Raw genomic sequence first — 25,611 nt, 5'->3', positions numbered from 1 at the left:
AAACTGTAATATCACACAGTGCTGCAGTGCTGTGTCATTCATCAGCCGGCTTGTTTACATGTACATTTGTTAATAGACACAGCGCCACAGGCTGTGTGGTATTATTTTTGGTTTTGCTTTTGGAATTGGTAGTGCTGGTCTTCAGAACAGCCCCTTTTACCTGAGACCAAAGCTGTCCGTCACAAATTGTCTCCTTTTTAGCAATGTTGGGGTTTTTAGATAGGGGGCGGGGGGTTGAGACCTTACCATGCTGCTTAGAAACTAAGGGACGCATTTGAACGGGAGCCAGTATATTCAATTAGTACCCTAGGAAAAAAACATTATTATACATTATCTTCTGGCTTGAAGAAATTGATCCAGTTCCTGGTGAACCCAGCAAAATTCACTTAGTAGGTGGCACTTTTGGGCTCCTTTCCATACAACATCTCTAGATTGGAAAGTTGAAGGGGTTAGGCATAAAACCGGTGGCCGAACATATGCAGTGTAGAATACAATAGCCTAGCAGGGGGATTCATCATGCTGTATAGCCTGGATGGAGTAATCTGATAGATTTTTTTCAGTTCACCCCACAAAAAGCAATCTATTGGTGTATGGCCAACTTCATTCTAGTATTTATTCCCTGCCTTATGGACTACAAACTATTCCCATGTGTTGTTTTTTTTTTACTTTAGACTAGACACTGTGTGTTCAAAGGTGTTCCTTCTTTCCAATAACCACATTTGGCAGGCTTAACAATGTTGTGCATGACAGCAGTGGTCTCTTATCCCATAAGCATGTGTTTTTTGAAAGCCATGGTGGGCTGGCTTACTGAGCACAGACATATTTAAAGTGATTCTAAAGGTAAATACATTTTTTTTTTAATGGAAATTGTCCTACTATCCTCCTCTGTGCAGTGGCTTTGCACAGAGCAGCCCCAATCCTCCACTTCTGGGGTCCCTCTTTCCGAGTGCCCACCATTTATTTTTAGGTAGTTTGTGCTAATGAAAGCCTACAAGATAACCTGCTGTCAACTACATTTTTTTCGCTCGCCACTCTCAGCAGTATAGTAACATGAGAACACACGCATTTTTTGTTTTTTGTAACATTTTCCTTCCAGCTATATTTATAACTTCTAACGGATGCTGTCTCGCTTATGCCCATCCAGTATACACACCGAGGTGTTTTGCTCTTTGATCAGAAAGAGATTGATGTCCGACCTCTGCACCGTTCCTCTGCTCTGCTTGTGTGCCTTTTACACTTTTTATGTTTTTCTGGACATCTTTAACTTTAGTAATGAGTATTTTTCTTATCTCGGCTCTAAGACAAGACACAATATTTGTTGAAGTTCATTACTACAGTTTTCATGCATCAAACTTTTTAGATCAGTAAATACTAATTAGATGGATTGGAAATATATTAAAATCATAATTCTGTAGAGGGATAAAGGTGAAAGTAGGGAGAGCAGATAAAAAACTTTGGGGATTAAAAAAATTAAGAAAAGGGAAAATAACTTGAGTATCGCACTACTGAGGGACCCAAAAAGGTTGTGTTTTCCAGTTATGTGCTCTGTTGCTAAAGGAGCAGTTGCTTTCAGTATCTGAACTGTGTCTTTTATATATTCAAATTTAAAAAGTCAGCATGTGTTCTAAAATTATGTTCTAAAATCATTAGAAGAAAAAAAAGAATAACTGAAAGAATATTACTGTTTCTAGTCTATTCCTATAATTCCAAATTATATTGAAGTTTGTAAACTTACTTTTTGAAGCTTTTTGCACAAGGACTTCCTTGAATTCTGTGTGACATACAGTATATTTATTATACCCATGTAAGTAGGCACTGCTGTGTCACATTTCACAGAGCCTGCCTTCTGAACTACAAATGTACTGAGAAGAGTAGATTCAGGAGGTGAAGTGCATAAATCAATGATTGCAGGTAGCAAGATACCATGGGATATGTAGTTATTGGAAATTGAAAGTAAACAGCAGAGGAGAAGCTGCAAAGCATGCAAAGAATCCAGGTAGCTGTGAAAAGAGGCAGCCAGCAGACAGGCAAAGCTCACAACATAAAAGACGATTTTTAAGGAAACGAATAGATTGTTAAAAATAACTGTCTTGTTTGTATTTCCATTAAAATGCTGATGTTTTAGAGCCAGTTCACACTGAGGCGACACGACTCCTTACTACTTCGGGGGCGACTTGTACATTCCCATGCACCACGACTTCGGAGTGACTTGCAGGGACTTCACATAATGGAAGTCTATGCAAGTCGCTCCGAGGTCGCCCCGAAGTAGTACAGGACCCTTTTTCTAAGTCGGAGCGACTTGTGTCGCTCCTATTAGAACGGGTCCTGTAGCGGTCAATGGAGTGTGAGCGCTAGTGTGAACCGACTCTTAATGTTTTTTAAAATGAAAGTGTTTTTTCTTTTATCATAGAAAGTGTTTTTCTCGTGTTCAATCTCTTTTTAATCTTTTTTTTTTTTTTTTTTTTTTTTTTTAGATGGTGTGGCTAGAGCCAGCTCTGCTCTTTTTAATGAAATGAGAAATGCCGTGTTTGGAAAGGTGGCACAGAGTTCCATTAGGAGGATTGCAAAAAATGTATTTTTACATCTACATAATCTGGACCTTGGTTTCCACCTGAGCAGACAGACGGGAGCACTCTCTAAAGCCATTGATCGGGGTACAAGAGGCATCAGCTTTGTGCTCAGCGCCCTGGTGTTTAATCTGGGGCCCACAATGTTTGAGGTTTTCCTTGTTAGCAGCATATTGGTATGTTCCGTCTTACACCCTAAACATGATTTTAGCCTTTCGTTTTTTTATATGTAAAATGAGGAACACCAGAGTCTTCCAGGTACTAAGAACACTTATAGGTAGGGTTTTTTGTTTTTTTGAACACATTCTTTCCCCATGTAAGGGAATTAACTCTGGCTGTTTATATAGTGTACCTCTTACTAGTGGCTTTATGCTGCTGCATGAACAGCTTGATAGGTCTCCACAATGAATCCTGTCTCTCCATTCACCATGAGTAAGATCATTTTGCTTTAATGGTGGTTTTCAGAAATTCCTCATAAGGAAAGCCCTGATTTTCTATCTCTTTGAAGGTGAATACCTGTTTGACTATTCCTCTGATAAGTATTTCAAGCTGATCACCAGAGTAGGAGTACTGTCCTCCCCAGAAAAAGACACTGCCTTCTAAGGTTAGGAAATGTTCCTTTCGTTCTTTCAGACCTCCAGTTTCATATCCAAGCTAGGAACATTCTTTAGTTTTAAAGATATGTCCATCCAAATCAGCTAAGACTGATTCCAAGCCCTCTTTCCAGTATTGAGGTGTCTTCATTTCTCAGAGTGGGAAGACAAAGTCGGCCCTTAGGACCAGAGTGTCATTTCCTAGAGCTGGAAACTGGGCCTTTTGAACTCAGACAGGTGGCTCTTCTTGCTGCCATTCAGCAGCTTCAGTCATTACCCCTGTAGCAAGGAAAAATGCTTTAAGGGTGTCTACTTAAAACTCTTTATGATGCCCAAACCATCTAAAGACTCAACTTGTTCCTGTGGGTTCAAAAGTTCTGCATAGAACTGCTAGATTGGTCATTGCTCACCTTTTGAGAAGAGTTTCTAGCTTCAGTAAACAATTAAAATGCCTACTTGTACATTCATTTATTTTCTTCCTTTAAACACTATCTGTGTTTTGCAGCAGGCAATCAGTTCTAACAATTTGTTGCCCTTCTCTTTGGCATGTCCACAGCCTCCACAATTTTCATCAAATAGTTTTTACTAGTCTTGGCTCTGCTCTGTGCTCAACAGATTCTTGTTGTGGAGTGTCTGGACAATCATTTGCTGAAAAATCGAATTTTCCCTATCAATGTCCACCCATGTCCATTGAATTGACTCTCCAGAGCTTCATTAGAATCCTCAAACTTTGGAAGTCATTGCCGGAACTGTCTCTCAGAGTATTGGACCTGATGTTAAACACAGCCTTGTCCAGAGTCTTCCTGTCCTTCTTCTGTCCCTCTGCTCTCATGCCTGGGCCTGTGGTGGAGCCCAGAGGAGACTTTTGATGCCTGCATGAGGGTGTTGAGTCTAATGATTGCCTCCCTCAAGATTGCACCCATAGATCCAGTTATATTCCATAACATTGCAACACAACATTTCTGGCAGCGCAAGACAAAAAAACTTGGGGCTTTAGACCGCTCCATACATCTGACCTGCAAGGTCAGACTCTCCCTAGCATGCTGGATTGCCAACCTAGTGTTGGAGTCTGAGAAACCCTTTTCTTCATATGCGTGGAGGTTTTTTACAATGGATACAAGCCTGTGGCACTGAGAGGAGTCCTGGATGCCCGCTCAAGTCAGTGGGCTTGGTTTGCAGGGGAAACCCATCCTACCTTAAATATCCTGGAACATAGCCTATATCAACCATCAAGCAGGCACCAGAAGTTATGCCACTCAAAGGGAAGTGGTCTTGATCCCCTTTATTTAGGCCCTGTCTGCTGTCCACATCTCAGGGGTGGAAAATTGGCATGTAGATGTTCTCAATCTTCTGTGTCTGGATCTGGGGGAATAGGCTCTCTATTGGGAGGGGTTTCAGCCACTTTGCCACAAATGGTCAACATCAGACCTTGATTTTTTTTTGGCATCCAGATTCAACAACAAATTGGACAGCTTTGTTGCCAGTTCCAGAAACTCTGACATTTAAAGCAGATGCTCTGGTGATGCTATGGGATCATTTCCCCTCCCTCTTCTGCTCCACAGGATGGAAATGGTAGACATTCCATTAATTCCTATTACATTAGATTGGCCCAGGAAAGTGGGATATTGAAATATACAAGGACTCCTGGCAGGCTCTATCCTTGTACCCTTCCAGAGCATTTTGACCTACTGTCTCAATGGCCAAAACACCATCCTGCTTCTCATTCACTGGCTTTGATTATATGGCTAGGTAAGCACAAGTCCTGAGAGACAGGGCCTGTCTGATTCAGTCATCTCTACCCTATGAACGGCTAGGTAACTGACCTCTCAGGAAGGTCTACCATTGCACCTGTCCTATTTTGCTTGGTGAAAGACTAGACTAAATTTCATCCTAAAAGTACTCTGTGGGACACATTCGGTCCTTCCTCCAAAATGATCTAGATAAGACTTGGCCATTCTTTTTCAGAAACCATTGGCCTCACATTGCTCTCGTCCAGGGAGGTTACACACATTTCTCCTCCTGTATGCTCCTCTGTGTTTGTTAGACCTTAACATGTTTTTTTTTTCAGCTCTTCAGAAGCTGCATTTCCACCTTTCTTCCTTCCACCTTTACCAGGACTTTTTTCTTCCTCCCCTACATCTTACTTTGGAACATCCATAGGAATTTTTTTTTCACTATCTTGACATGATACGAGCAATTAGAGTAAATCACTTACCCACTGCCCCTTTTAGGTAACCGGATTCCATGTTTGTTCTTCCAGAAGGTTCTGGCAGGTGTTCCCTGAGCATGGCTCAGCTTCCTAAGGGGATACTCGTGTAGATATACTTCCGAGCCAACTCTGTGTGTCCATAGTCACACAGAGCGTGGCTCATCACCTATGACTCAGCTTTCTATGGGGATACTCGTGTGGGTATACTTCCGAGCCAAGTCTGTGTGTCCATAGACACAGAGTGTGGCTCAGTCCCGTCCCCCGTTCTTAGGCTGGGTTTTTTTTTTTTTTTTACCTTTTTAATGCAAAAATACATTAAGGTAAAAAAAATAAATAAATCTGCCTTAAGAACCACTTTAAGCTCTGTGGGTACCACTTTCGCAACAGAAGACTGGTCACATGTATAGACTGGTATAATGTAAAGTGACATGAACTGCACACAATATTTCTTAGTGTCTCAGATGTCTGCTGAACCGGTTAGGCCTGATTCACACTAGTAGAATCAGTTTTGTGTGCGATTCTGCATTGTGAGTGCTTTGCAATGTTGATGTGACTGAAGAGTGATTTTTTTTTTTCATGCAATTTAACAGCTGTGCAATTTGCCCACAATTTAACTACTAGTACTATTACTACATCTAGTACTACCACTACTATTACTGCCACAACTACTACTACCACCTCTCCTCATCAGAATTGCATAAACATATGTATTTTTTATACATTTCCACTAAAGTCTATGGGCCACAAAAATCACATTGCATCGCACCAAAGTAGCAGCAGACCCTTCCCCAAGCTCGCATCGCAGTTGTTTTGCATTGATGTGAACGGTCACCATTAAAAAAAAACATTCCCGTTGTCATGCGATTCTGTAGGGCACAAGTCGCACCAGAAATCACACTAGTGTGAACCAGGCCTAAAGCTTATCTGGAAGAAATTGTTTCACACATAGCGTGAATGTGTTTATAAATAATCTCAGGGTTCCCCTATGCCTTTTGCTGCTGCTACAAGTGTCCATATCATAAGATAAAAAAATTGCATTGTATGCCTCTGTTTACTTGCTGCACCTGTAGGACATCAAGATCCTGCCATCTGTGGTGGAATGGTCAGATATATTGAATGAAGTCTTGATGGAAGAGTTGGCAAATTTAGATAGCAACAAGTTGGGGCTTTTAGTAGCGTATTTTTTTTGTTAGAAATATCCTTGAAGCACTGATGATTTTAAATCCCTAATATTAGGATATTTTGAATTATATTTTGAATTACTGTTGTATTTTATTGTTCAACCAGTAGGTTCAAATCCTAATACTATTACTTCAATCTTTACATTTTTCAATTTTACAAATCAAAACCTTTTTATTCTTTCTAAGATTAATGGACATTCAGGTGATCCTGCTTACAAGTCATTAAAGGGAATTTTCTAAGCAGATAGAATCTGAACCAGTGCAGCCAATCAGTTTCTATCTTTTATTTGCAAAGCTTAGGTCCCTTTTACACCAGTGGGACTGATCGGGTCGGCCTGTCTATTTTTCAGGTGCACCCGAATGGGCCACCCATTTTCTTCTACGGGGAGGCCTGCCAGGCATTCGATCTGACAAAATCTGCTGAAAACAGACATGATGATACGTTCACCATCCGTCCAGCTGGTTTGATCGGATGACAATTGGATGGAAACGGACATGCAGTCCGTTTCCTTACGACTGCCCCATAGAGGAGAGCAGGCTCTGTCATTGTCTGCTCTGCATAGGCAGAGCGGACACGGACCTGTCATCCGCCTGCTCAGCGGGGATAGTAATTAGAAATTCTGCTCGAATGGATCCACCCCATGTAAAAGGGGCCTTCACTGAACAAGCTGAAGGTAAAAACTGGTTACTACGCAAAACTGCTCCAAATTCTTTCTGATCCAGGCTTGGTAAATTCCCCTGTTTGATTGTTTGATAGTTTTTTTCATATATCCTTTGATGTTCTCATCCATCGTTCGAAATGTAACTTTTTGTTCAGTATTGGCTATTCGTTTTAGAAGATTTCAGGGCTATAACTGTAAACACATTTTTCCATACTTATATTTTTGAAAATCGTAAACACTTTTTTGAATAAAAGCTCAATTACCACATAAAAAGGCAGCATAGATATGGGTTAAAGAATATTTTATCCCAGCATTTCTTATTCCTTATGTGCCTGCTGTACCATGTACTTTTCTATTTCAAACTGACCATACCTGACATAAGAGCAGAATGTGGTCAGTTTTTTGGCAGGGCTGGGGACCTGGCCTTATTTCTTCCAATAATTTGACTTCTACTGATGTCCCCTGCACAGCCATTCATTGGGAAGACCGGTGTGCTGCTGTTTCTCTTCCCCTAGCTCTCTGAGCTCCTTATGCAGCTGTGAACAAAGGGTGATCACTTATAAAAAGGGAAAAAAAAGTATTTACAACTTTAATATGCATGTTAAAGTGAGTAGGTTGTTTACAAGGTGATGATTCACATATATTTTCTGGTTTCTGGTAGACTAATTGAAAAACTGTGTGCGGTTTGTACAGCTAAGGACATAAAAACCCTTGCATATTGTTTGACTGCTATGAATGCATGTTTCCTGCAGTTACAGGCGATTTGTTTATTATTTTACATATCTTATATGTTTTTCCCTCTCTACACAGTATTACAAATGTGGAGCCCATTTTGCATTTGTAACTTTGGGAACGCTTGGAGCTTATACAGCATTCACCATTGGAGTCACACAGTGGAGGTAATTTTATTCTGTCTCTTAGGGCTCAATTACACTTGCTTCAAAATGTGGCATTCAACACTCTTTTTTAAAAGCACCGACAATCAAAGCCCCTCTCACTAAATAGAAGTTAGCTTACAGTCCTGTTCACAATGTTGCATTTGCTCTGCTTCAAAAATGATACCCTGTTTCACTTTTTTGGTGCTTCAAAGCTTCTCCAAAACCTCCATAGATGTTCATTACAGCACTCTCTAACAGCACCTGCAGCATTTGAGAGACTTTTATTTAGAGTTAGTTTTGGAGGTATTGTAGGTCTGAGATATCCCAGGATGCACTGGGAAACCAATAGGCGAGCCAGAAAGACATCATCAGTAGTCATTTCCAGGTCATGTGTTTCTCGGAGTGTCTAGGGCAGACGTCACATCTGGCGTGCAGCAAGGAGCAGCAGAAAGGTAAGCAGGGCCTGGCCCAGGGTGGAGCAACTAGCAGAACACACTCGTGGTGTGCAACATGGGAATGATATAGCGGAAGGTGAGCGAGGACCAGGGAGATAGGACTGAGCCACGGAGGATCAGCAGAGCTGGGAGATAAGGGTGGGAAAAAACTAGCAGATATCACAGGAGGTGTACAAAGCCAAAATTATGCAAATTGTGTCGCTTTGCAATGATTTATGGACTTAGAGTGATTTTAAAGCCACTTTGTGTACTTTATAGATTTCCCTCTGTTCAATAATGTTATGTACCCCAGAGTATGTTCTATTTTAAAAAAAAAAAATGTTGCTGTATACTTTATTATAGAGCGTCTCTCAGCACTCACGTGACTGTCCACCACTCTCCTCTCCAGATCTGAGAAGTACAGCAGTAGGGGCTGAGAATCCCTCGCTGGTTTCAGCCGGGAGGTGTGGAGGAGAGTGGCAGGCCGTCGCAAGAGCGGCGCTTTGAAATAAGGTATACAGCAACATATTTCTATATAGAACATACAAGGGGGCACATACCATCATTGAACAGTGGGGAATCTATACAGTACACAAAGTTATTTTATCACCAACAGGGGAGGGTAAGGCACTGACACTAGCTGGTAGGCAGGGAGGGAGAGACCGGTGATGCAGCGGATGACGGAGGCATGTAAACGGACCATGGTGTTAGGGCTCAGCAATCATGATAAACGTGGTCAGTTTACAGAGGGGAGGGCAGCACCAGGCAGGATCAGCCAGGTATTTTAGATGATAGAAAGGGCCAAATTACACAGCACAAGCACCGTGCTGTTATTCATGCTTTAAAGGAACAAGATCCATGTTTTTTTTTTTTTTAAGGGTACAACCACTTTAAAGGTTAAGTTCACATTTTGTACAAAAAATAATAAATGCAGATGATTTTGCAGGTAAAAAAAAATGTGTATGTATAATTTTTTGCACTGCAGCCTGTAAAGCATTGCACCCGCAATCAAGGACTTAAACACAGTAACATGTTACACAATATATACAGGTGTTATCTTATCTGTAACGTTACAAAAGGTGAACTTATCCTTTACTGTAAATCCTGTAGGAATATGGTAGTGGTTTGTACATTTGGTGTACATTAACTAAACTATATAGTATTTTACCTTATTAATCCTGAAACCCATATAAGGAACATCGGCACAAAGCTTCCATTTGTATAGTCTTACCTATCCTTTCCTGTTACGGCAGTTGTGCAAGTTGTCTAAAAATGGCTATGCAGCCCAGTGGATACAAGTGTTAGAGCCAGTGAGTTCAGCTTTAGTAACAGACCTGGTAAGATACACCTCCTTCCTAACGCTTCAGTACAAATCTGTGTGAGGATGCTGGTGATGAGGGGTGTGGCTGTTACTCAGGTAAAAAAATATCAAATTGGTGCCAACCCTAAAAACCATGTACTAACCTTTTACAAAAAAAACTGCTGCCCCTTAAATGTGAAATACATATAAAGCAATTGGGTAACTAATAAAGTAAGGCGCTTTTATATAAACCATAAGTACAAAATGCATACAACCTAAGGCTCCGTTCACATGTAGGCGTTTTGGGGAGTTTTTCTGCTCTAGGATCAGCTCTCAAAACGCCCAACAAGACAAATCCTATTCATTTCAATGGCCCCTGTTCACATCTGAGCTTTTTGACGCTGTGAGCAAAACGCTCAAAAAAGTACATGAGCTTCTTTTTGGGCAGATTACAGCCATTTTCCATTGGTCTCTATTCGATCTAAAAACGCCTGTAAATCGCGGTAAAAATCGCGGCGAAAACGCTACGCTCAGGTGTGAATGTAGCCTAAACAAAAAAGTGAGTATGTGTACATCACTCCAAACAAACATGATGATAATATGTGTTAAACATCAATCTCTGTGACCACAACCAGTGTAAAATATAAAATGAAGTGCTCCACCGCGTGAAATACAAAAAATACTGCGCTCACCAGCGTCCCCAGATCCCAGGGACCACTATCACATTACATGGATGTAATCCCCAAAACAATCAGAGGTTCTTCTACTGCAACTGCTATTCACCTTAGCATCGATCTTCCCTTCAGACAGCAGATAATGTAAATCATAGAAGCAAAGCAACAAGTGATTGTGCAACACGGTTTATTATTATTATACAGGTATGCCAGCACAGAACACTGAAGAGGGAGTGCAGGAAACGGCAAATTCTCTGAGAGAACAGAATATGCTTAGGCGTTTAAAAAAAAAAAAAAAAGTTACAAATCATAAAATGCCAGAGTATTACAATTAAATTGGACTTTAAAGCATTAGTTACCCCAACATTTCATATTCCTGATATGTGCCTGGTGTTCCATGTTCCATCGCCTCCTTTATGTGAAATCCCTGGTGTTTCTGCCAGTACTTCTGATTCTCTTTTAAAAACTGATCACACTAAGCAGGAGCACACACTGTGGTCAGTTTTCTAGCTATGCTGGGAACTCAATGTGCAATTTTCCAATGATCAGACTTGCCCTGACACGCCCCCGTTGCACAGCCATTCAATGGGAAGCTCTGGGTGCTGCTTCTTCTCCTCTCAGCTCTTATGCAGCTGAGAATAGAGTGTACACAGGGAACATGATCACTTGAAAAAAGGTATTATTTATTATACCTCTAAAAGGTATTTATAATTTTTTTTATATCTATACAAAAATATTTAGCCTTTCATTTTATATTTTAAACTGAAAGGGTTGTTTTACAAGGTGGTAGTTTACAGTCACTTTAAGGCAAAACTGTACGTAAAGAATAGGGAAGCTGCCTTTGGTGACTACCATCCAAAAACACTGGTTGCCAGGCTCGCTTTCACTTCAGTGCTTAACTATGACATTCCAATCCATGTGTTTGTTTTGAGACAGTTATTAAGTCAGAACCTCTGACCTATGTAGTTGTTTCAGGTTGGTGCAGTAGAAAGTATTGAAAACAGTTGATTGGCATGAAAAGGCTGGCACCTAGCATTTTGAGAAGGTGAGAACAGCGTTCACATTTTTCAGTACATGTTTTAGGAAATCCTACTTCATCCCCACCATAACTTTAATGTTACTAATCTGCATTACTGATGTTCTTTTTTTGCCAAATATTTTAATAGGACGAGGTTCAGAATAGAAATGAACAAGGCTGATAATGAAGCTGGAAATGCTGCTATAGATTCACTTTTAAATTATGAAACCGTTAAGGTAAGAAATAGTTTTTAAAATCATATTCCTATCAGTTCTATGGCATTCTCATGGAATACTGTGTTCACTTTGTGTTCAGGTTTCAAGAGACCTGTTGCTGATTTCCTGTTTGTACTTGGGGACACTGTTAATGTTTTAGGGCAAAGTGACAGTTCCTGTGTGAAACTGCCTTGTCTCTTTGATTCTCGCTTCAGCACTCCCCACCACCCCTTCTAACACAGGTGGCACCAAAAGACTTGGTGTAGGCTGCTGTACAATCCTAGCGGAAGTGGTCCCATCAACTTTCCCCTAGTTCTCCCCCAAGTATTGACACTCAGAGGGAGCAGTGTCTTCACCCCCTTCAGCTGCTAGACCAGTGCATTTCATACTGGGAGGGGTCAAATGCTTTTCGTTACCCATAAGCGCTGGGTAAACCTGAATCCGAAAGTTACGTCTACATATTTATTGTAAAGTTAACTGGAAAGCATCTAAATGTGCAACCCTAAAAATGTACTAATAGCTTTCCCTTAAATGGTAAACCTCATGCTACTTTCTCAGTAATGTTATAAATTCCAGTACAATAGCAACCCAATAATTATTGTTTAGCTCAGACATCTGAAATTTGAAGGACTTCCGTCACAAACCTGTTACTTTTTTTAAACCACATGTGCAATAAAATGTACATTATCATAAGGCATAAATGATGAGCATTCGTATACAGCATACATGATGTATACTACCTTATAGGAAAGCTTTCTACAAATTATTACCTGCAGCTGTAAGCACTACAAAAGGGACAATGATGGTCATAGAGCAAACATTCTTTACACGTGGTGGAGTAAGAAGCTTATCTGAATTGTCTGATGAATTTAACCTTCAGTTTTATGCATCTGCAAAACAGGGCTGCTTGTTCATGTTGCTGTCAGACAAAAGCAGTGCTGTATTGTACTGTGATGGTGGTTTGTACTGATGGGTTAGACTGTACTGGGGGGGAAGGGGGTGTCTGTACTGTGGTATTAGGCTGGAAAGGAGGTCTGTATTGAAGTTTTGGGCTAGGTGAGGGGATTCAAAGCTATGAGATTAGACTGACAGAGGGAAGTCTGTACTGAGGGGTTAGGATAGAAGGGAGGGATCTTTATTGATGGGTTAGGCTGGAAGGGGGATTGTATTGAGGGATATGGTTATAAAAGTAGGGGGTCTGTACTGAGTGATTCCCCCCGGAGGGGGGACTATATTAGTCTGTACTGAATAGTTAAACTGGTAGGGGAGATCTGAGTGAGGGAATCTGAACTAAAGGGTTAGACGGGAAGGGGGTTTGCACTGAGAAGTTAAGCTGGGAAGGTGGTTTGTACTGAGGTGGCTGGCTCAGGCATGCCTGTGGGGGATGATCTGTACTGGGGGGGAATGGGACTGTGCATTGACATTTGTACTGTACAGGAAATGGGCTTGGGGGGGATTTGTACCAGAAGGAGGAGGTAATTTGTTTGTATTTTGTACAGTGGCATTGTCATGACCCATTCCTGAGCCCTGCACTCATGTTATGCTCTTCTGAGAGTTTACTGTGTATACAGTGAGTAGGCTCAGGTTTTAGTTAACTATAGACCTTCTCAACTTGGCTACACCCACAATTCTGATCAGCCCCAGGTGCTAGATATGCTAGGTGCGCCACTTGGCCCGGGGAACTTCTATTTAATTGCTAAGAGATGGCTGTGGCTGTTGGGATTTCTTGTGTGTGCACAAAATGGTATTTACAGTCCTTTTCTGTGTGTTGGGGGGGAGGGGGGGTGTATTAGCCAGCAGGGCTGCAGTGTACAGCACATTAGAAACACTGAGGCATGAAGGGGGGCTCAGTCAGGCAAGGCTGTATGGGGCCTAACAATTTATAATGGTGGCCCTCCTAACCAGAAGGTAGGATCTGTGGAATCATCAAAATGCAAATGGTATTGTCCCCAGGATTTAATTTCCAAGGAATATCTGTGTCTGACTGTTGGCCCATAACTATGATGAATGGTTTCACCAACAATGGTGAGGTGCAGGGCAGAGTCCACCATTGTCTCAAAGATCTGGTTGTTGGACCATCTTGGATTTTTGTGGCACTTGGGTTGTCTACGTGGTGTGTAAATAATATGTATGTGGTGACGTCTAGGTGTCATTTTTAAAAAGCTGTGGTTTTTCTGTCTCTTCTAAATTATCCACATTACTGTAATATAAATGGATACGACAGTAGATGGGTAATTATTTGACCATATTTACTATCTGTGCTACATGATAATTCACTGTTATTATTCAGCAATATATGAGCATTAAGAGCGGCTTTCACACCATGTATGCCTAAGGCTGGCCATACACTGTACAATTTTCTTACTCAATTTTCTTTAGATTTACCTTCAACTATTTTATGCAACGGCTTGCCTGACCACATACACATTGAAAGTGTTTTGGTTTGCCCTCATATTATATGGTTTTGGTAAATCTAAAGGAAGATTGAATAAGAAAATTGTACAATGTATGGCCAACCTAACTTTTACATCAATTGGGTCAATAACTATACAGCCTAAAAATGTAGCTAGTGTACCTTTAACTTGAACATTAGCAGAGGGCCTTGGGTGGTTTTGCTTTTATTTTACTATGTTGCATTCTTCCTTTTGTGACAGTACTTCAACAATGAAAAATATGAAGCAGAAAGATACGATGGCTTTTTGAAAATATATGAAAATTCCTCTCTGAAGACTACCTCAACGCTAGCCATGCTGAACTTTGGACAAAGTGCAATATTTAGTGTGGGCCTGACAGCTGTCATGGTGCTTGCAAGCAAAGGAATCCTTGCAGGTTGGATAACACTAAATTGATCACACAAACATTCTCTTTTGTCTCTAGAAAATATAAAACATGTCATGTACTGGCATGTATAACATATATATGTATGTGTGTGTGTGTGTGTGTGTGTGTGTGTGTGTGTGTGTGTGTGTGTGTATATACTGTATCTCAGAAAAGTGAGTAGACCCCTCACATTTTTTGTAAAGATTTTATTATATCTTTTCATGTGACAACACTGAAGAAATTACACTTTGCTACAATGTAAAATAGTGAGTGTACAGCTTGTATAACAGCAGTGGTGGCCGGTGCGTTGGGGGCGCAGGGACGCCACCCCCCCCCCCCCCCCTATCCATGCATCCGGCCCCCCTTTTTTTTTTGCATCACCTGATTAGAGCCAGAGGCTCTAATAGGCTGCAGAAAAGGGTGGACCCGGGGGGCGCAGAGCAGTGCGTCCCGAGCCTACCCATTGTGTGACAATAGCAAATGAAAATTTGCTATTGTCACATGGATCCTCCTCCTGGCCAATCAGGAAGCCTGTCCGATACGCGCTTCCTGATTGGCCGAAAAGCAAACCCCATGCCATTGGCTGGGGAGGATAAGCCGCGAGCCGCCGCTGATTGAGAGTCAGCTGTGACCAGGGAGGAGAAGGAGGGGGAGGGAGGACCGTCAGCTGTGTGTGTGTGTCTATGGCAGATCCGGGTGACTCACCTTCACCATGGGCAGAGCGGCCTTCCTCTATAAATAGACCGGAGGCAGCGGAGGACAGGAGGAGGGCCCATGAGGAGGCAGGACATCGTGTGGGGGCTCATCCTGACTGATTGGCCGACCGGACACCGGAGCCCATGAGACCCGCCGCCACTGTGCTTCTTCTACCGGACACACTGGGAAGATGAAGCCTGACAGAGGTAACCTATCAGTGTGGGGGCACGTCGGGGGGCTCTAGCATACACTATCCGTACACCTCTCTCTATGTCTAATATCATATATCGAGTAAAATGAGGGGGCACGCTGGTCACTGTGCATTGAAGGGGGCATGTACGCTGGTCACTGTGCATTGAAGGGGGCATGTACGCTGGTCACTGTGCATTGAAAGGGGCATGTACGCTGGTCACTGTGCATTCAAAGGGGCATGTACGCTGGTAACTGTGCATTGAAGAGGGCATGTACGCTGGTCTCTGTGCATTGAAGGGGGCATGTACGCTGGTCTCTGTGCATTGAAGGGGGCATGTACGCTGGTCTCTGTGCATTGAAAGGGTGTACGCTGGTCTCTGTGCATTGAAGGGGGCATGTACGCTGGTCTCTGTGCATTGAAAGGGGGCACGCTGGTCTTTGTGCATTATAGTGCACACTATAGCTTAATTACGGAAGGCCTCTTTCACACCTTTGTGACCTCAAAGTCACGCAATTTTTACAGCGTTTTTTGCCGCAAAGCAATGCCTATTACATTTTACTGTTTGCGCCCCCCCCAAAAATGTTGAGCACCAGCCACCACTGTATAACAGTGTAAATTTGCTGTTCCCTAAAATAACTCAACACACAGCCATTAATGTTTTAAACTGCTGGCAACAAGTGAGTACACCCCTATGTGAAAATGTCCAAATTGGGACCAATTTGCCAATCCCCCCCCCCCCTCGGTGTCATGTGACTCGCTAGTGTTAGACGGTCTCAGATTTGACTGGGGAGCAGATGTGTTAAATTGGGTGTTATCGCGCTCATTCTCTCATACTGGTAACTGGAAGTTCAACATGGCACCTCATGACAAAGAACTCTGAGGATCTGAAAAAAGAAATGGTGCTCTAAATAAAGATGGCCTAGGCTATAAGAAGATTACCAAGACCCTGAAACTGAGCTGCAGCACCGTGGCCAAGACCATGCAGTGGTTTAACAGGAAAGGTACCATTTAACCACTTAAGCCCCGGAGGATTTGGCTGCTAAAGGACCAGGGGTTTTTTTGCGATTTTTTACTGCGTGACTTTAACGGACAATTGCGCGGTCGTGCGACGCTGTACCTAAACGAATTTGGCGTCCTTTTTTTCCCACAAACAGAGCTTTCTTTTGGTGGTATTTGATCACCTGTGCGATTTTTTGATCACGCGCTATAAACAAAAAAAGAGCGTAAATTTTGCAAAAATAACAATATTTTTCACATTTTTTTATATGAAATTCCCCAAAAAAAAAAGTAAAAATCAAAATTTTTTAACATTTTTCGGCCAATTTGTTTTATGCTACCTATGTTTGGTAAAAAAAATCGCAAAAAGCGTATTTTGATTGGTTTGCGCAAAAGTTATCGCGTTTACTAACAAAGAGAAAGATTTTTGTCATTTTTGGTGTTTTTTTTTTTAACGCGTAATGGCGGCGATCTGCGATTTTTTTTTCGGTACTGCGACATTGCGGCGGACAGATCGGACCCTTGACTGACATTTTTGACACTTTTGGGGTTACCAGTGACATTACTGCAGTAATCAGTGCTATACATATGCACTGTTACTGCAAAAATGACACTGGCAGGGAAGGGGTTAACTTTATTGGGAAGGGAGGGGTTAAGTGTGTCCTAGGGGCGTGCTTTCTACTGTGTAGGGACATTGCTATTGGTGTAAAAGCAAAGATCAACCGTTCTACATAGTAGAACGGTCAGATCTTTACTTTTACACAGGGAGAACTGACAGGCAGCTTGTTTACACAAGCTGCTCTGTCTTTCTCCCTTCACAGGAGCGATCGTAGTGTGGCCGGCGGACATCGAGTCCGCCGGTCACACGCACTGACTTGCCTGTGAACGAGCCGCGGCGGGCGCGCGCCTCGGCGGGCGCGCGCCCGCTCGCTATAGGCTCGCAAGTCAGTGACAGGCGAGTGACGTACCGATACGTCACTCTGCCTGGCCGGGGCTGACCGCCGCAGTATATAGTCGTGCGGCGGTCGGCAACCGGTTAAGGGAACAGGCCTCGCCATGGTCAACCAAAGAAGTTGAGTTCACGTGCTCAGCATCATATCCAGAGGTTGTCTTTGGGAAATAGACGTATGAGTGCTGGCAGCATTGCTGCAGAGGTTGAAGGGGGGGGGGGGGGGTGGGTCAGCCTGCTCAGACCATACGTCGCACACTGCATCAAATTGGTCTACATGACTGTCGTCCCAGAAGGAAGCTTGGCCAAAGATGATGCACAAGAAAGCCCGCAAACAGTTTACTGAAGACAAGCAGACTAAGGACATGGGATTACTGGAACCATGTCCTGTGGTCTGAGGAGACCAAGATAAACTTATTTGGTTCAGATGGTGTCAAGCGTGTGTGGCAGCAACCAGGTGAGGAGTACAAAGACAAGCGTGTCTTGCCTTCAATCAAGCTTGGTGGTGGGAGTGTCATGGTCTGGGGCTGCGGGAGCGCTGAGGAAGATGCAGATCATTGACGGAACCATGAATGGTATAACATGTACTGTAACATACTGAAGCAGAGCATGATCCCTTCCCTTTGGAAACTGGGCCAAAGGGCAGTATTCCAACATAACAACCTCAAACACATCTCCAAGATGACCACTGCCTTGCTAAAGAAGCTGAGGGTAAAGGTGATGGATTGGTCAAGCATGTCTCCAGACCTAAACCCTTTTGAGCATCTGTGGGGCATCCTCAAATGGAAGGTGGGGGAACGCAAGGTCTCTAACGTCCACCAGCTCTGTGCTGTCATCATGGACAAGTGGAAGAGGACTCCAGTGGCAACCTGTGAAGCTCTGGTGAACTCTATGCCCAAGAGGGTTAAGGCAGTGCTGGAAAAAAATGGTGGCCACACAAAATATTGACACTTTGGGCCCAATTTGGACCTTTTCACTTAGGGGTGTACTCAGTCTTGTTGCAAGCAGGTTAGACCTTAATGGCTGTGTGTGGAGTTATTTTGAGGGGATAGCAAATTCACACACTTATACAAGGTGTACACTCACTACTTTACATTGTAGCAAAGTGTCATTTCTCCAGTGTTGTCACATGAAAAGATATAATAAAATATTTACAAAAATGTTAGGGGGTGCACTCACTTTTGTGAGATACTGTGTGTGTGTGTGTATATGTATATGTGTATATGTATATGTGTGTATGTATGTATATATATATATTATATATATATATATATACTGTATATAGTTGTGCTCATAAGTTTACATACCCTGGCAGAGTTTGATTTCTTGGCCATTTTTCCAAGAATATGAATGATAACACAAAAACTTTTCTTTCACTCATGGTTAGTGTTTGGCTGAAGCCATTTATTATCAGTCAACTGTGTTTACTCTTTTTAAATCATAATGACAACAGAAACTACCCAAATGACCCTGATCAAAAGTTTACATACTCTGGGGATTTTGGCCTGATAACATGCACACAAGTTGACACAAAGGGGTTTGAATGGCTATTAAAGGTAACCATCCTCACCTGTGATCTGTTTGCTTGTAATTAGTGTGTGTGTATAAAAGGTCAATGAGTTTCTGGACTCCTGACAGACCCTTGCATCTTTCATCCAGTGCGGCACTGATGTTTCTGGATTCTGAGTGATGGGGAAAGCAAAAGAATTGTCAAAGTATCTGCTGGAAAAGGCAGTTGAACTGTATAAATCAGTAAAGGGATAGAAAAAGATATCCAAGGAATTGAGAATTCCAATCAGCAGTGTTCAAACTCTAATCAAGAAGTGGAAAATAAGGGATTCTGTTGAAACCAAACCATGGTCGGGTAGACAAACTAAAATTTCAGCCGCAACTGCCAGGAAAATTGTTTGGGATGCAAAGAAAAACCCACAAATAACTGAAGGTGAAATGCAGGACTCTCTGAAAACATGTGGTGTGGCTGTTTCTAAATGTACAATAAGGAGGCACTTGAGGAAAGATGGGCTGCATGGTCAAGTCGCCAGAAGAAAGCCATTAATACGCAAATGCAACAAAGTATCCCGCTTACAATACGCCAAACAGCAGAGAGACAAGCCTCAAACCTTCTGGCACAAAGTCATTTTGAGTGATGAGACCAAAATAAAGCTTTTTGGCCACAACCATAAACGCTACATTTGGAGAGGAGTCAACCAGGCCTATGATGAAAGGTACACCATTCCTACTGTGAAACACGAGAGGTGGATTGCTGATGTTTTGGGGATGTGTGAGCTACAAAGGCACAGGAAATTTGGTCAGAGTTGATGGCAAGATGAATGCAGTATGTTATCAAAAAATACTGGAGGAACATTTGCATTTATTAGCCCAGAGGCTGCGCATGGGACGTACTTGGATATTCCAACATGACAATGATCCTAAACACAAGGTCAAGTCGACCTGTCATTGGCTACAGAAAAATAAAGTGAAGGTTCTGGAGTGGCCATCTCAGTCTCCTGATCTCAATATTTCATCGAGCCACTCTGGGGAGATCTCATACGTGCAGTTCATGGAAGACAGCCCAAGAATTTACAGGAATTGGAGGCTTTTTGCCAGGAAGAATGGGCAGCTTTACCATCTGAGAAGATAAAGAGCCTCATCCACAAATACCACAAAAGACTTCAAGCTGTCATTGATGTTAAAGGGGGCAATCCACGGTATTAAGAACTGGGTATATAAACTTTTGATCAGGGTCATTTGGGTAGTTTCTGTTGTCATTATGATTTAAAAACCGTAAACACAGTTGATTGATAATAAATGGCTTCAGCCAAACACTAACCATGAGTGAAAGAAAAGTTTGTGTCATCATTCATGTTCTCTGAAAAATGGCCAAGAAATCATAAATTCTGCCAGGGTATGTAAACTTATGAGCACAACTGTATGTATGTGTATATATATATATATATATGTGTGTGTGTGTATATGTATGTATGTGTGTATATATATATATATATATATATATATATATACACACACACTCACCATCCATTTTTTGTTGGGTACACCGGGTTGAATCCTCTTTTGTCTTCAGAACTGCCCAGATTCCTCATGGCATTGATTTATCAAGGTGTTGGAAAGAGATTTTGGTCCATATTGACACGATAGCATCACGCAGTTGCAGATTTGTCGACTGCACATCCATGATGCAAATCTCCCATTCCACCACATCCCAAAGTTGCTCTATTGCATTCAGGTTTGGTGACTGTGGGGGGCATTGAAGTACAGTGAACTGATTGTCATGTTCAAGAAATCAGTTTGAGATTATTTGAACTTTGCAACAGGGTGTATTATCCTGCTGGAAGTAGCCATCGGAAGATGGGTACACTGTAGTCATAAAGGGATGGACATGGTCAGCAGCAATTCTCAGGTAGGCCATGGTGTTTAAACAATGCTCAATTGGTATTAAGTGACCTAAAGTGTGCCAAGAAAATATCCCCCACACAATTACACCACCACCACCAGCCTAAACCTTTGATACAAGGCAGGAATGGATCCACTCTTTCATGTTTACGCCAGATTCTGACCCTACCATCTGAATGTTGCAGCTGAAATCGAGACTCCTCAGACCAGGCTATGTTTTTCTAATCTTCTAGTGCCCAATTTGGTGAGCCTGTGCGAATTGTATCCTTATTTTTCTGTTCTTAGCTGACAGGAGTGGTACCCAGTGGGGTCTTGTACTGCTGTAGCTCGCATATATATTTTGTATAAATGTGTGTGTATATATAGATATAATATATATTTGTATTCTTTTTGGATTTGTATGCTTAATGCTGTTTGCTCTCTTCAGGGAACCTAACTATTGGGGACCTGGTTATGGTAAACGGGCTGTTGTTCCAGCTTTCCATGCCCTTGAACTTCTTAGGAACCGTCTACCGAGAGACAAGACAAGCTCTAATTGATATGAACACACTCTTTACTCTTCTAAGTATAGACACAAAAATTAAGGTAATTCTTGGGTTTCATTTGTCTTGATGAGGAGTTGATTTGCATGTGTAATGTTGCGTAAAATGGCAGATGCGCACAAATATTCTTTAAAGGAACTTTCATGCTCTGCTTTACGCAAGTACCGGTGCATAGCTGCGTGCATCCGCCTGCAGCCATTCATCTCTGTGGGTAGCTGTAAGCCACACCAGGAACTCAAAATATACACAAAAATAACGCTAGGTTGTTTACTCTGTACTGGAGAATGCACCCAGGTGCATGCCCCCTAATTCTTTTAGTAAGTTTGATCCTATTCAGATACAGATTTTGAGATGCAAGTCTTTCCTAATCTTCTGATGCTGGAATTGTGGGGTGTGGGATGAAGAGTAGTTGTAAAGCTCACATTTTTATGACACTCTTAGTGTGTGACAATAGAAAAGCTGCGACAGCTTAAATCACTTATTCATAACTTAGTTTAATCTGTTTGCCAGGACCTTAGCCAGTATTTTCACATCTGATCATAAGAGTGAAATAGGGCTATACAAGTTGGGATCAGTTGGATCTTTGCTAGGTTTAATGACAGTGTTATATTGGGTGTTGCCATTTTCAGAAGCTGCGGAACATTCTGCAGCACATTTATAAACTTGTCATTACCAGGGGCTTTATGATTAGTGAAGGATTTGGTTGCTGTCTGTTTTTCTTCTATAGTAATAAGGGGTCTAATAGTGTTGGATGTTCTCCAGATAGTATTTTTAAGTTATTATCTTCTGGTGAAAGGATTCATCCAATTGGGAGATTTTTGGCATTTGCAGGTCAGAGTAAAAACGGCTAACTCTCGTAGTACCATATCTGGTAAGTTAACTACTTGTCCCTCTGGTGTAACCAGTGCACTGATAAGGTTAGAGGGTTGTTGGGATAGAGTAATTAAAGAATACAAATGATCAGTTTTCACTCCCTCTTCATAGAAAACCAGGTTACTAAAGAACCTTTTCATTTCTGTGGATGCAGTAGATAAGCACATTAAAACATCCTGTGCAAACCTATATTTCATGTAGAAGTATTCAGATTAGAAATATATTCCCTTTCAAGTTGATGTACCTATCAACGTTCCCTTAATGCAGTCACTTTTGACACCATTTATTTCAGAAGAAAATACAGCTTACCCAACAGGTAAGTAAATCAGAAAAAGGACCATGAACCCTAAAGCATTCTGTTGTCTGGAGTTCAATAAAATCATGTCAAGTAACAAAATGAAGCCAAAATGCATTTATTTTCCACAAGGCCTGGTAAGAGTATTATAAGGTCTAGCTTTAAGACACCCAATGAGGAGAGTGTGGTCTGAGGTTTTTCTAGAACGTATTTAATTCTGCTTACTTGTGGACTTATGGTAGGAGATTCTACACACAAGTCAGTTCTGGAAAGCGATATAGGAGTTTTAGAAAAACAGGAGAACTATTGCTCCTTTGGATACATGTTCCTTTGCATGTCAATACATCCTGCTTTCTAGGAACTGGGATAGTATGGTGTCTCTAGATACTGATGTTCCAGGGGTGGTGAAATGTTTATCTAATGATGGGTTCAAGTAGCAGGTAAAAAAAACATTTTAAGAAGGGGAAAGTCGGGTTTATCCAGCAAATACCCTAAAGTGATTGCAAAGGCTTTGCAATAAGGTAAAAAAAAAAAAAAAAAACTTGTGTGCCAGAGGATCCTCCCCAGCCCCCCCCCCCCTTATACTTACCTGAGTCCAATCTCGATCCAAGCAGCTTGCTGTGGGGCACTCAGCAAGGGGAAGCGAGCCCAAAGTGCAAGCTGGGGACTCGAGAAAGGGAGACTTGGGACTGCACTGTGCAAAACCACAGGTAAATACAGTAAACCCCCGCTCCATCGCGGTTCAGTTTTTGCGGTCCCGGTATATTGCGTTTTTTTTTTGTAATGTTGTTTTACTATATCAATCATTAAAAATGAAATATTTTTGTGTTTTCCATAGCTCTTGCTATGTCTCTCAGTATCTTTTATGTGTTTAAATGAGTGTGTTTAAAGACCTTTAAAATGCTTTTACACGTACAGTGACAGTAAAAAAAACATGACTACAGTGCATTTTAATAGGGTTTTTCTATTTCGTGGATTTTCACTTTTCGCGGCTGGGTCCGGAACGTAACCCCCGCAATGGAGGGGGGTTTACTGTATAACATGTTTGTTATTTTTAGAAAATAGAATCAGTAACTTTGTTATCATTTTAAGGCCTTATGCACACTGGGCATTAAAAAATGCTGCTTAGACAGGCATTTGGCATTTTTTTTTATGCAAATTTGGGCAATTACAGGCTTACAGAAAAAAAAAAAAATACCAGTTCTTGAGAGCTTTTTGGGCAGAAACAAATGCGTTTTTTAATGTACATTTTCTTCTAGTCTGTTGGGAGAAAATGTTTATGAACGCAAACATGGCTAAACGCGCCTAAATACATTTACAATATGCTCCATAGGAAAGTTTTTTATGCTGATTTTTTCTGACCTCAATTCTAGCATTTTTCTGCTGCCTAGTGTTCATGGACCCTATAACCCAGCAGTTTTCTTCTGTTCTTTCTAGAATAAAGGTTTGGCTCCCCCATTACTGATCACTCCTCAGACAGCTAATATCACCTTTGATGATGTCTACTTTGAATATTTGGAGGGACAGAAAGTCCTAAATGGTGTGTCTTTTGAAGTTCCTGCTGGAAAAAAAATAGCAATTGTTGGTGGAAGTGGCTCAGGGTAAGAAGCTAACATTTATTTTTAAGTTCCTGTTTTGGAAATCTTTTCTTTAAAATAATGTAATAGTCTTATGTTTCTTTAATTGATATTGTTAATTCTGAGTTAATGTCAGGTACCTCACTCCCAATACCTTACCTTTCCACTGCATTAGTGTCTGATAGGATTAAAGGAAGGTATGCAAAACATGCAGTGGCTGTGATTAACCACTTCTCTTGGATCCCACTGCATTCATTCACATATAAAAAACACTAAGGTATTGGCGCAGGTTTTGAAATAAGCTTAATTCTTTCATTTCTATCTAGTGATTCACTGATTGAAACTAGCATACAGCTGGTGTAATCTGAAATAGCTCTATGCTTACATGTTTCTTGTTAATGACTTGCTAGATAATGAAACCAGGATGAGGATAACCTCTCCACAGCTTGAACTTTTAGTCCCCATGCACACAGGGTGTTAGAAAAAACGAGCTGCAAAGCCACTACCAACGCCAGGAAAAAGCGGCTGTAAAAACGTGCTGTTGGTAGTTTTTTACAATGTCGTAATGCGTTTAGTCGCGTTGGCTTTTAGCAGCATTTCTCTACCTCTATTCAAAATCAATGGTTCCCTAAAAGAGCCGTCTTAACTGATTCCATTATGATGATCCGACTTGTGGTGCGACTTGTGCTCTGAAGAATCTTGAAGGGGAACCCGATGCCAAAATGTAAAAAAAAAAAGCAGTGTGGGTCCCCCCCTAAGATCCATGCCAGGACCTGTTGAGTCTGGTATGGATCTTGAAAGGGAACTCCACTGCCATGAAAAAAAAATGAAAAATGGCTTGGGGTCCCCACAAATCCATACCAGACCCTTATCCTAGCATGCAGCCTGGCTGGTCAGGAAAGAGGAGGGTTGGGGGTGAGCGAGTGCTCCCCTCCTCCTGGACCATACCAGGCCACACGCCCTCAACATGGGATGTGTGGGTGCTTTGGGGCAGGGGGGGCTCTGCACCCCCCCCCCCACCCCAAGGCACCTTGTCCCCACGTTGATGGGGACAAGGGCCTCTTCCTAAAAACCCTGGTCTGTGGTTGTGGGGGTCTGCAGGCAAGGGGGCCCCTAGATACTGCCCCCACCATGTGAATGAGTATGGAGTACATTGTACCCCTACCTTTTCACCCCGCAAAAAAAGGCAGTTTAGTGTAAATAAAAACAAAATCGTTTTGAAAAGTCCATTATTAAAAATCTTCCTCCGGTCTTCTCTGACTCCATGCCATTTTTTTGGCATGGTTGTTTCCCTCAAAATCTATACCAGACCGAAGGGTCTGGTATGGTCTTAGGAAGGGGACCCCACAGCGTTTATTTTTTGTCATGAGGTTCCCCTTCAAGATCTCCAGAGCACAAGTCACACCACAGGTCTGATCATCAGGATCTGATTTGGATGCGGCTTCCATTCAAATCAATGGACTCTCATAGGGAACCATTTATTTTGACATGTCAAAAAAAAAAGCTTTAGCCATGTTCAGCAGGATCA

At 41.8% G+C, this 25,611-nt stretch overlaps 1 protein-coding gene across 1 annotated transcript in view; it reads left to right on the top strand.

Moving 5' to 3' along the window:
• ABCB7 (ATP binding cassette subfamily B member 7) overlaps positions 1-25,611 on the top strand; it is a 267,277-nt gene that overhangs the window by 204,538 nt on the left and 37,128 nt on the right. Inside the window, exons 6-11 of the mRNA XM_082262773.1 lie at positions 2,475-2,743; positions 8,023-8,111; positions 11,665-11,752; positions 14,386-14,560; positions 21,224-21,381; positions 23,944-24,107. Of these exons, the coding sequence (XP_082118899.1) occupies positions 2,475-2,743; positions 8,023-8,111; positions 11,665-11,752; positions 14,386-14,560; positions 21,224-21,381; positions 23,944-24,107 (943 nt within the window). The remainder of the gene's footprint in view (positions 1-2,474; positions 2,744-8,022; positions 8,112-11,664; positions 11,753-14,385; positions 14,561-21,223; positions 21,382-23,943; positions 24,108-25,611) is intronic.

Source organism: Pelophylax lessonae (assembly GCF_965119305.1).
Source record: "Pelophylax lessonae genome assembly, chromosome: 7".
Taxonomy (NCBI): domain Eukaryota; kingdom Metazoa; phylum Chordata; class Amphibia; order Anura; family Ranidae; genus Pelophylax; species Pelophylax lessonae.
The sequence above is the reverse complement of the archived record's forward strand: the minus strand, read 5'-3'. Positions and strand labels throughout refer to the sequence as shown.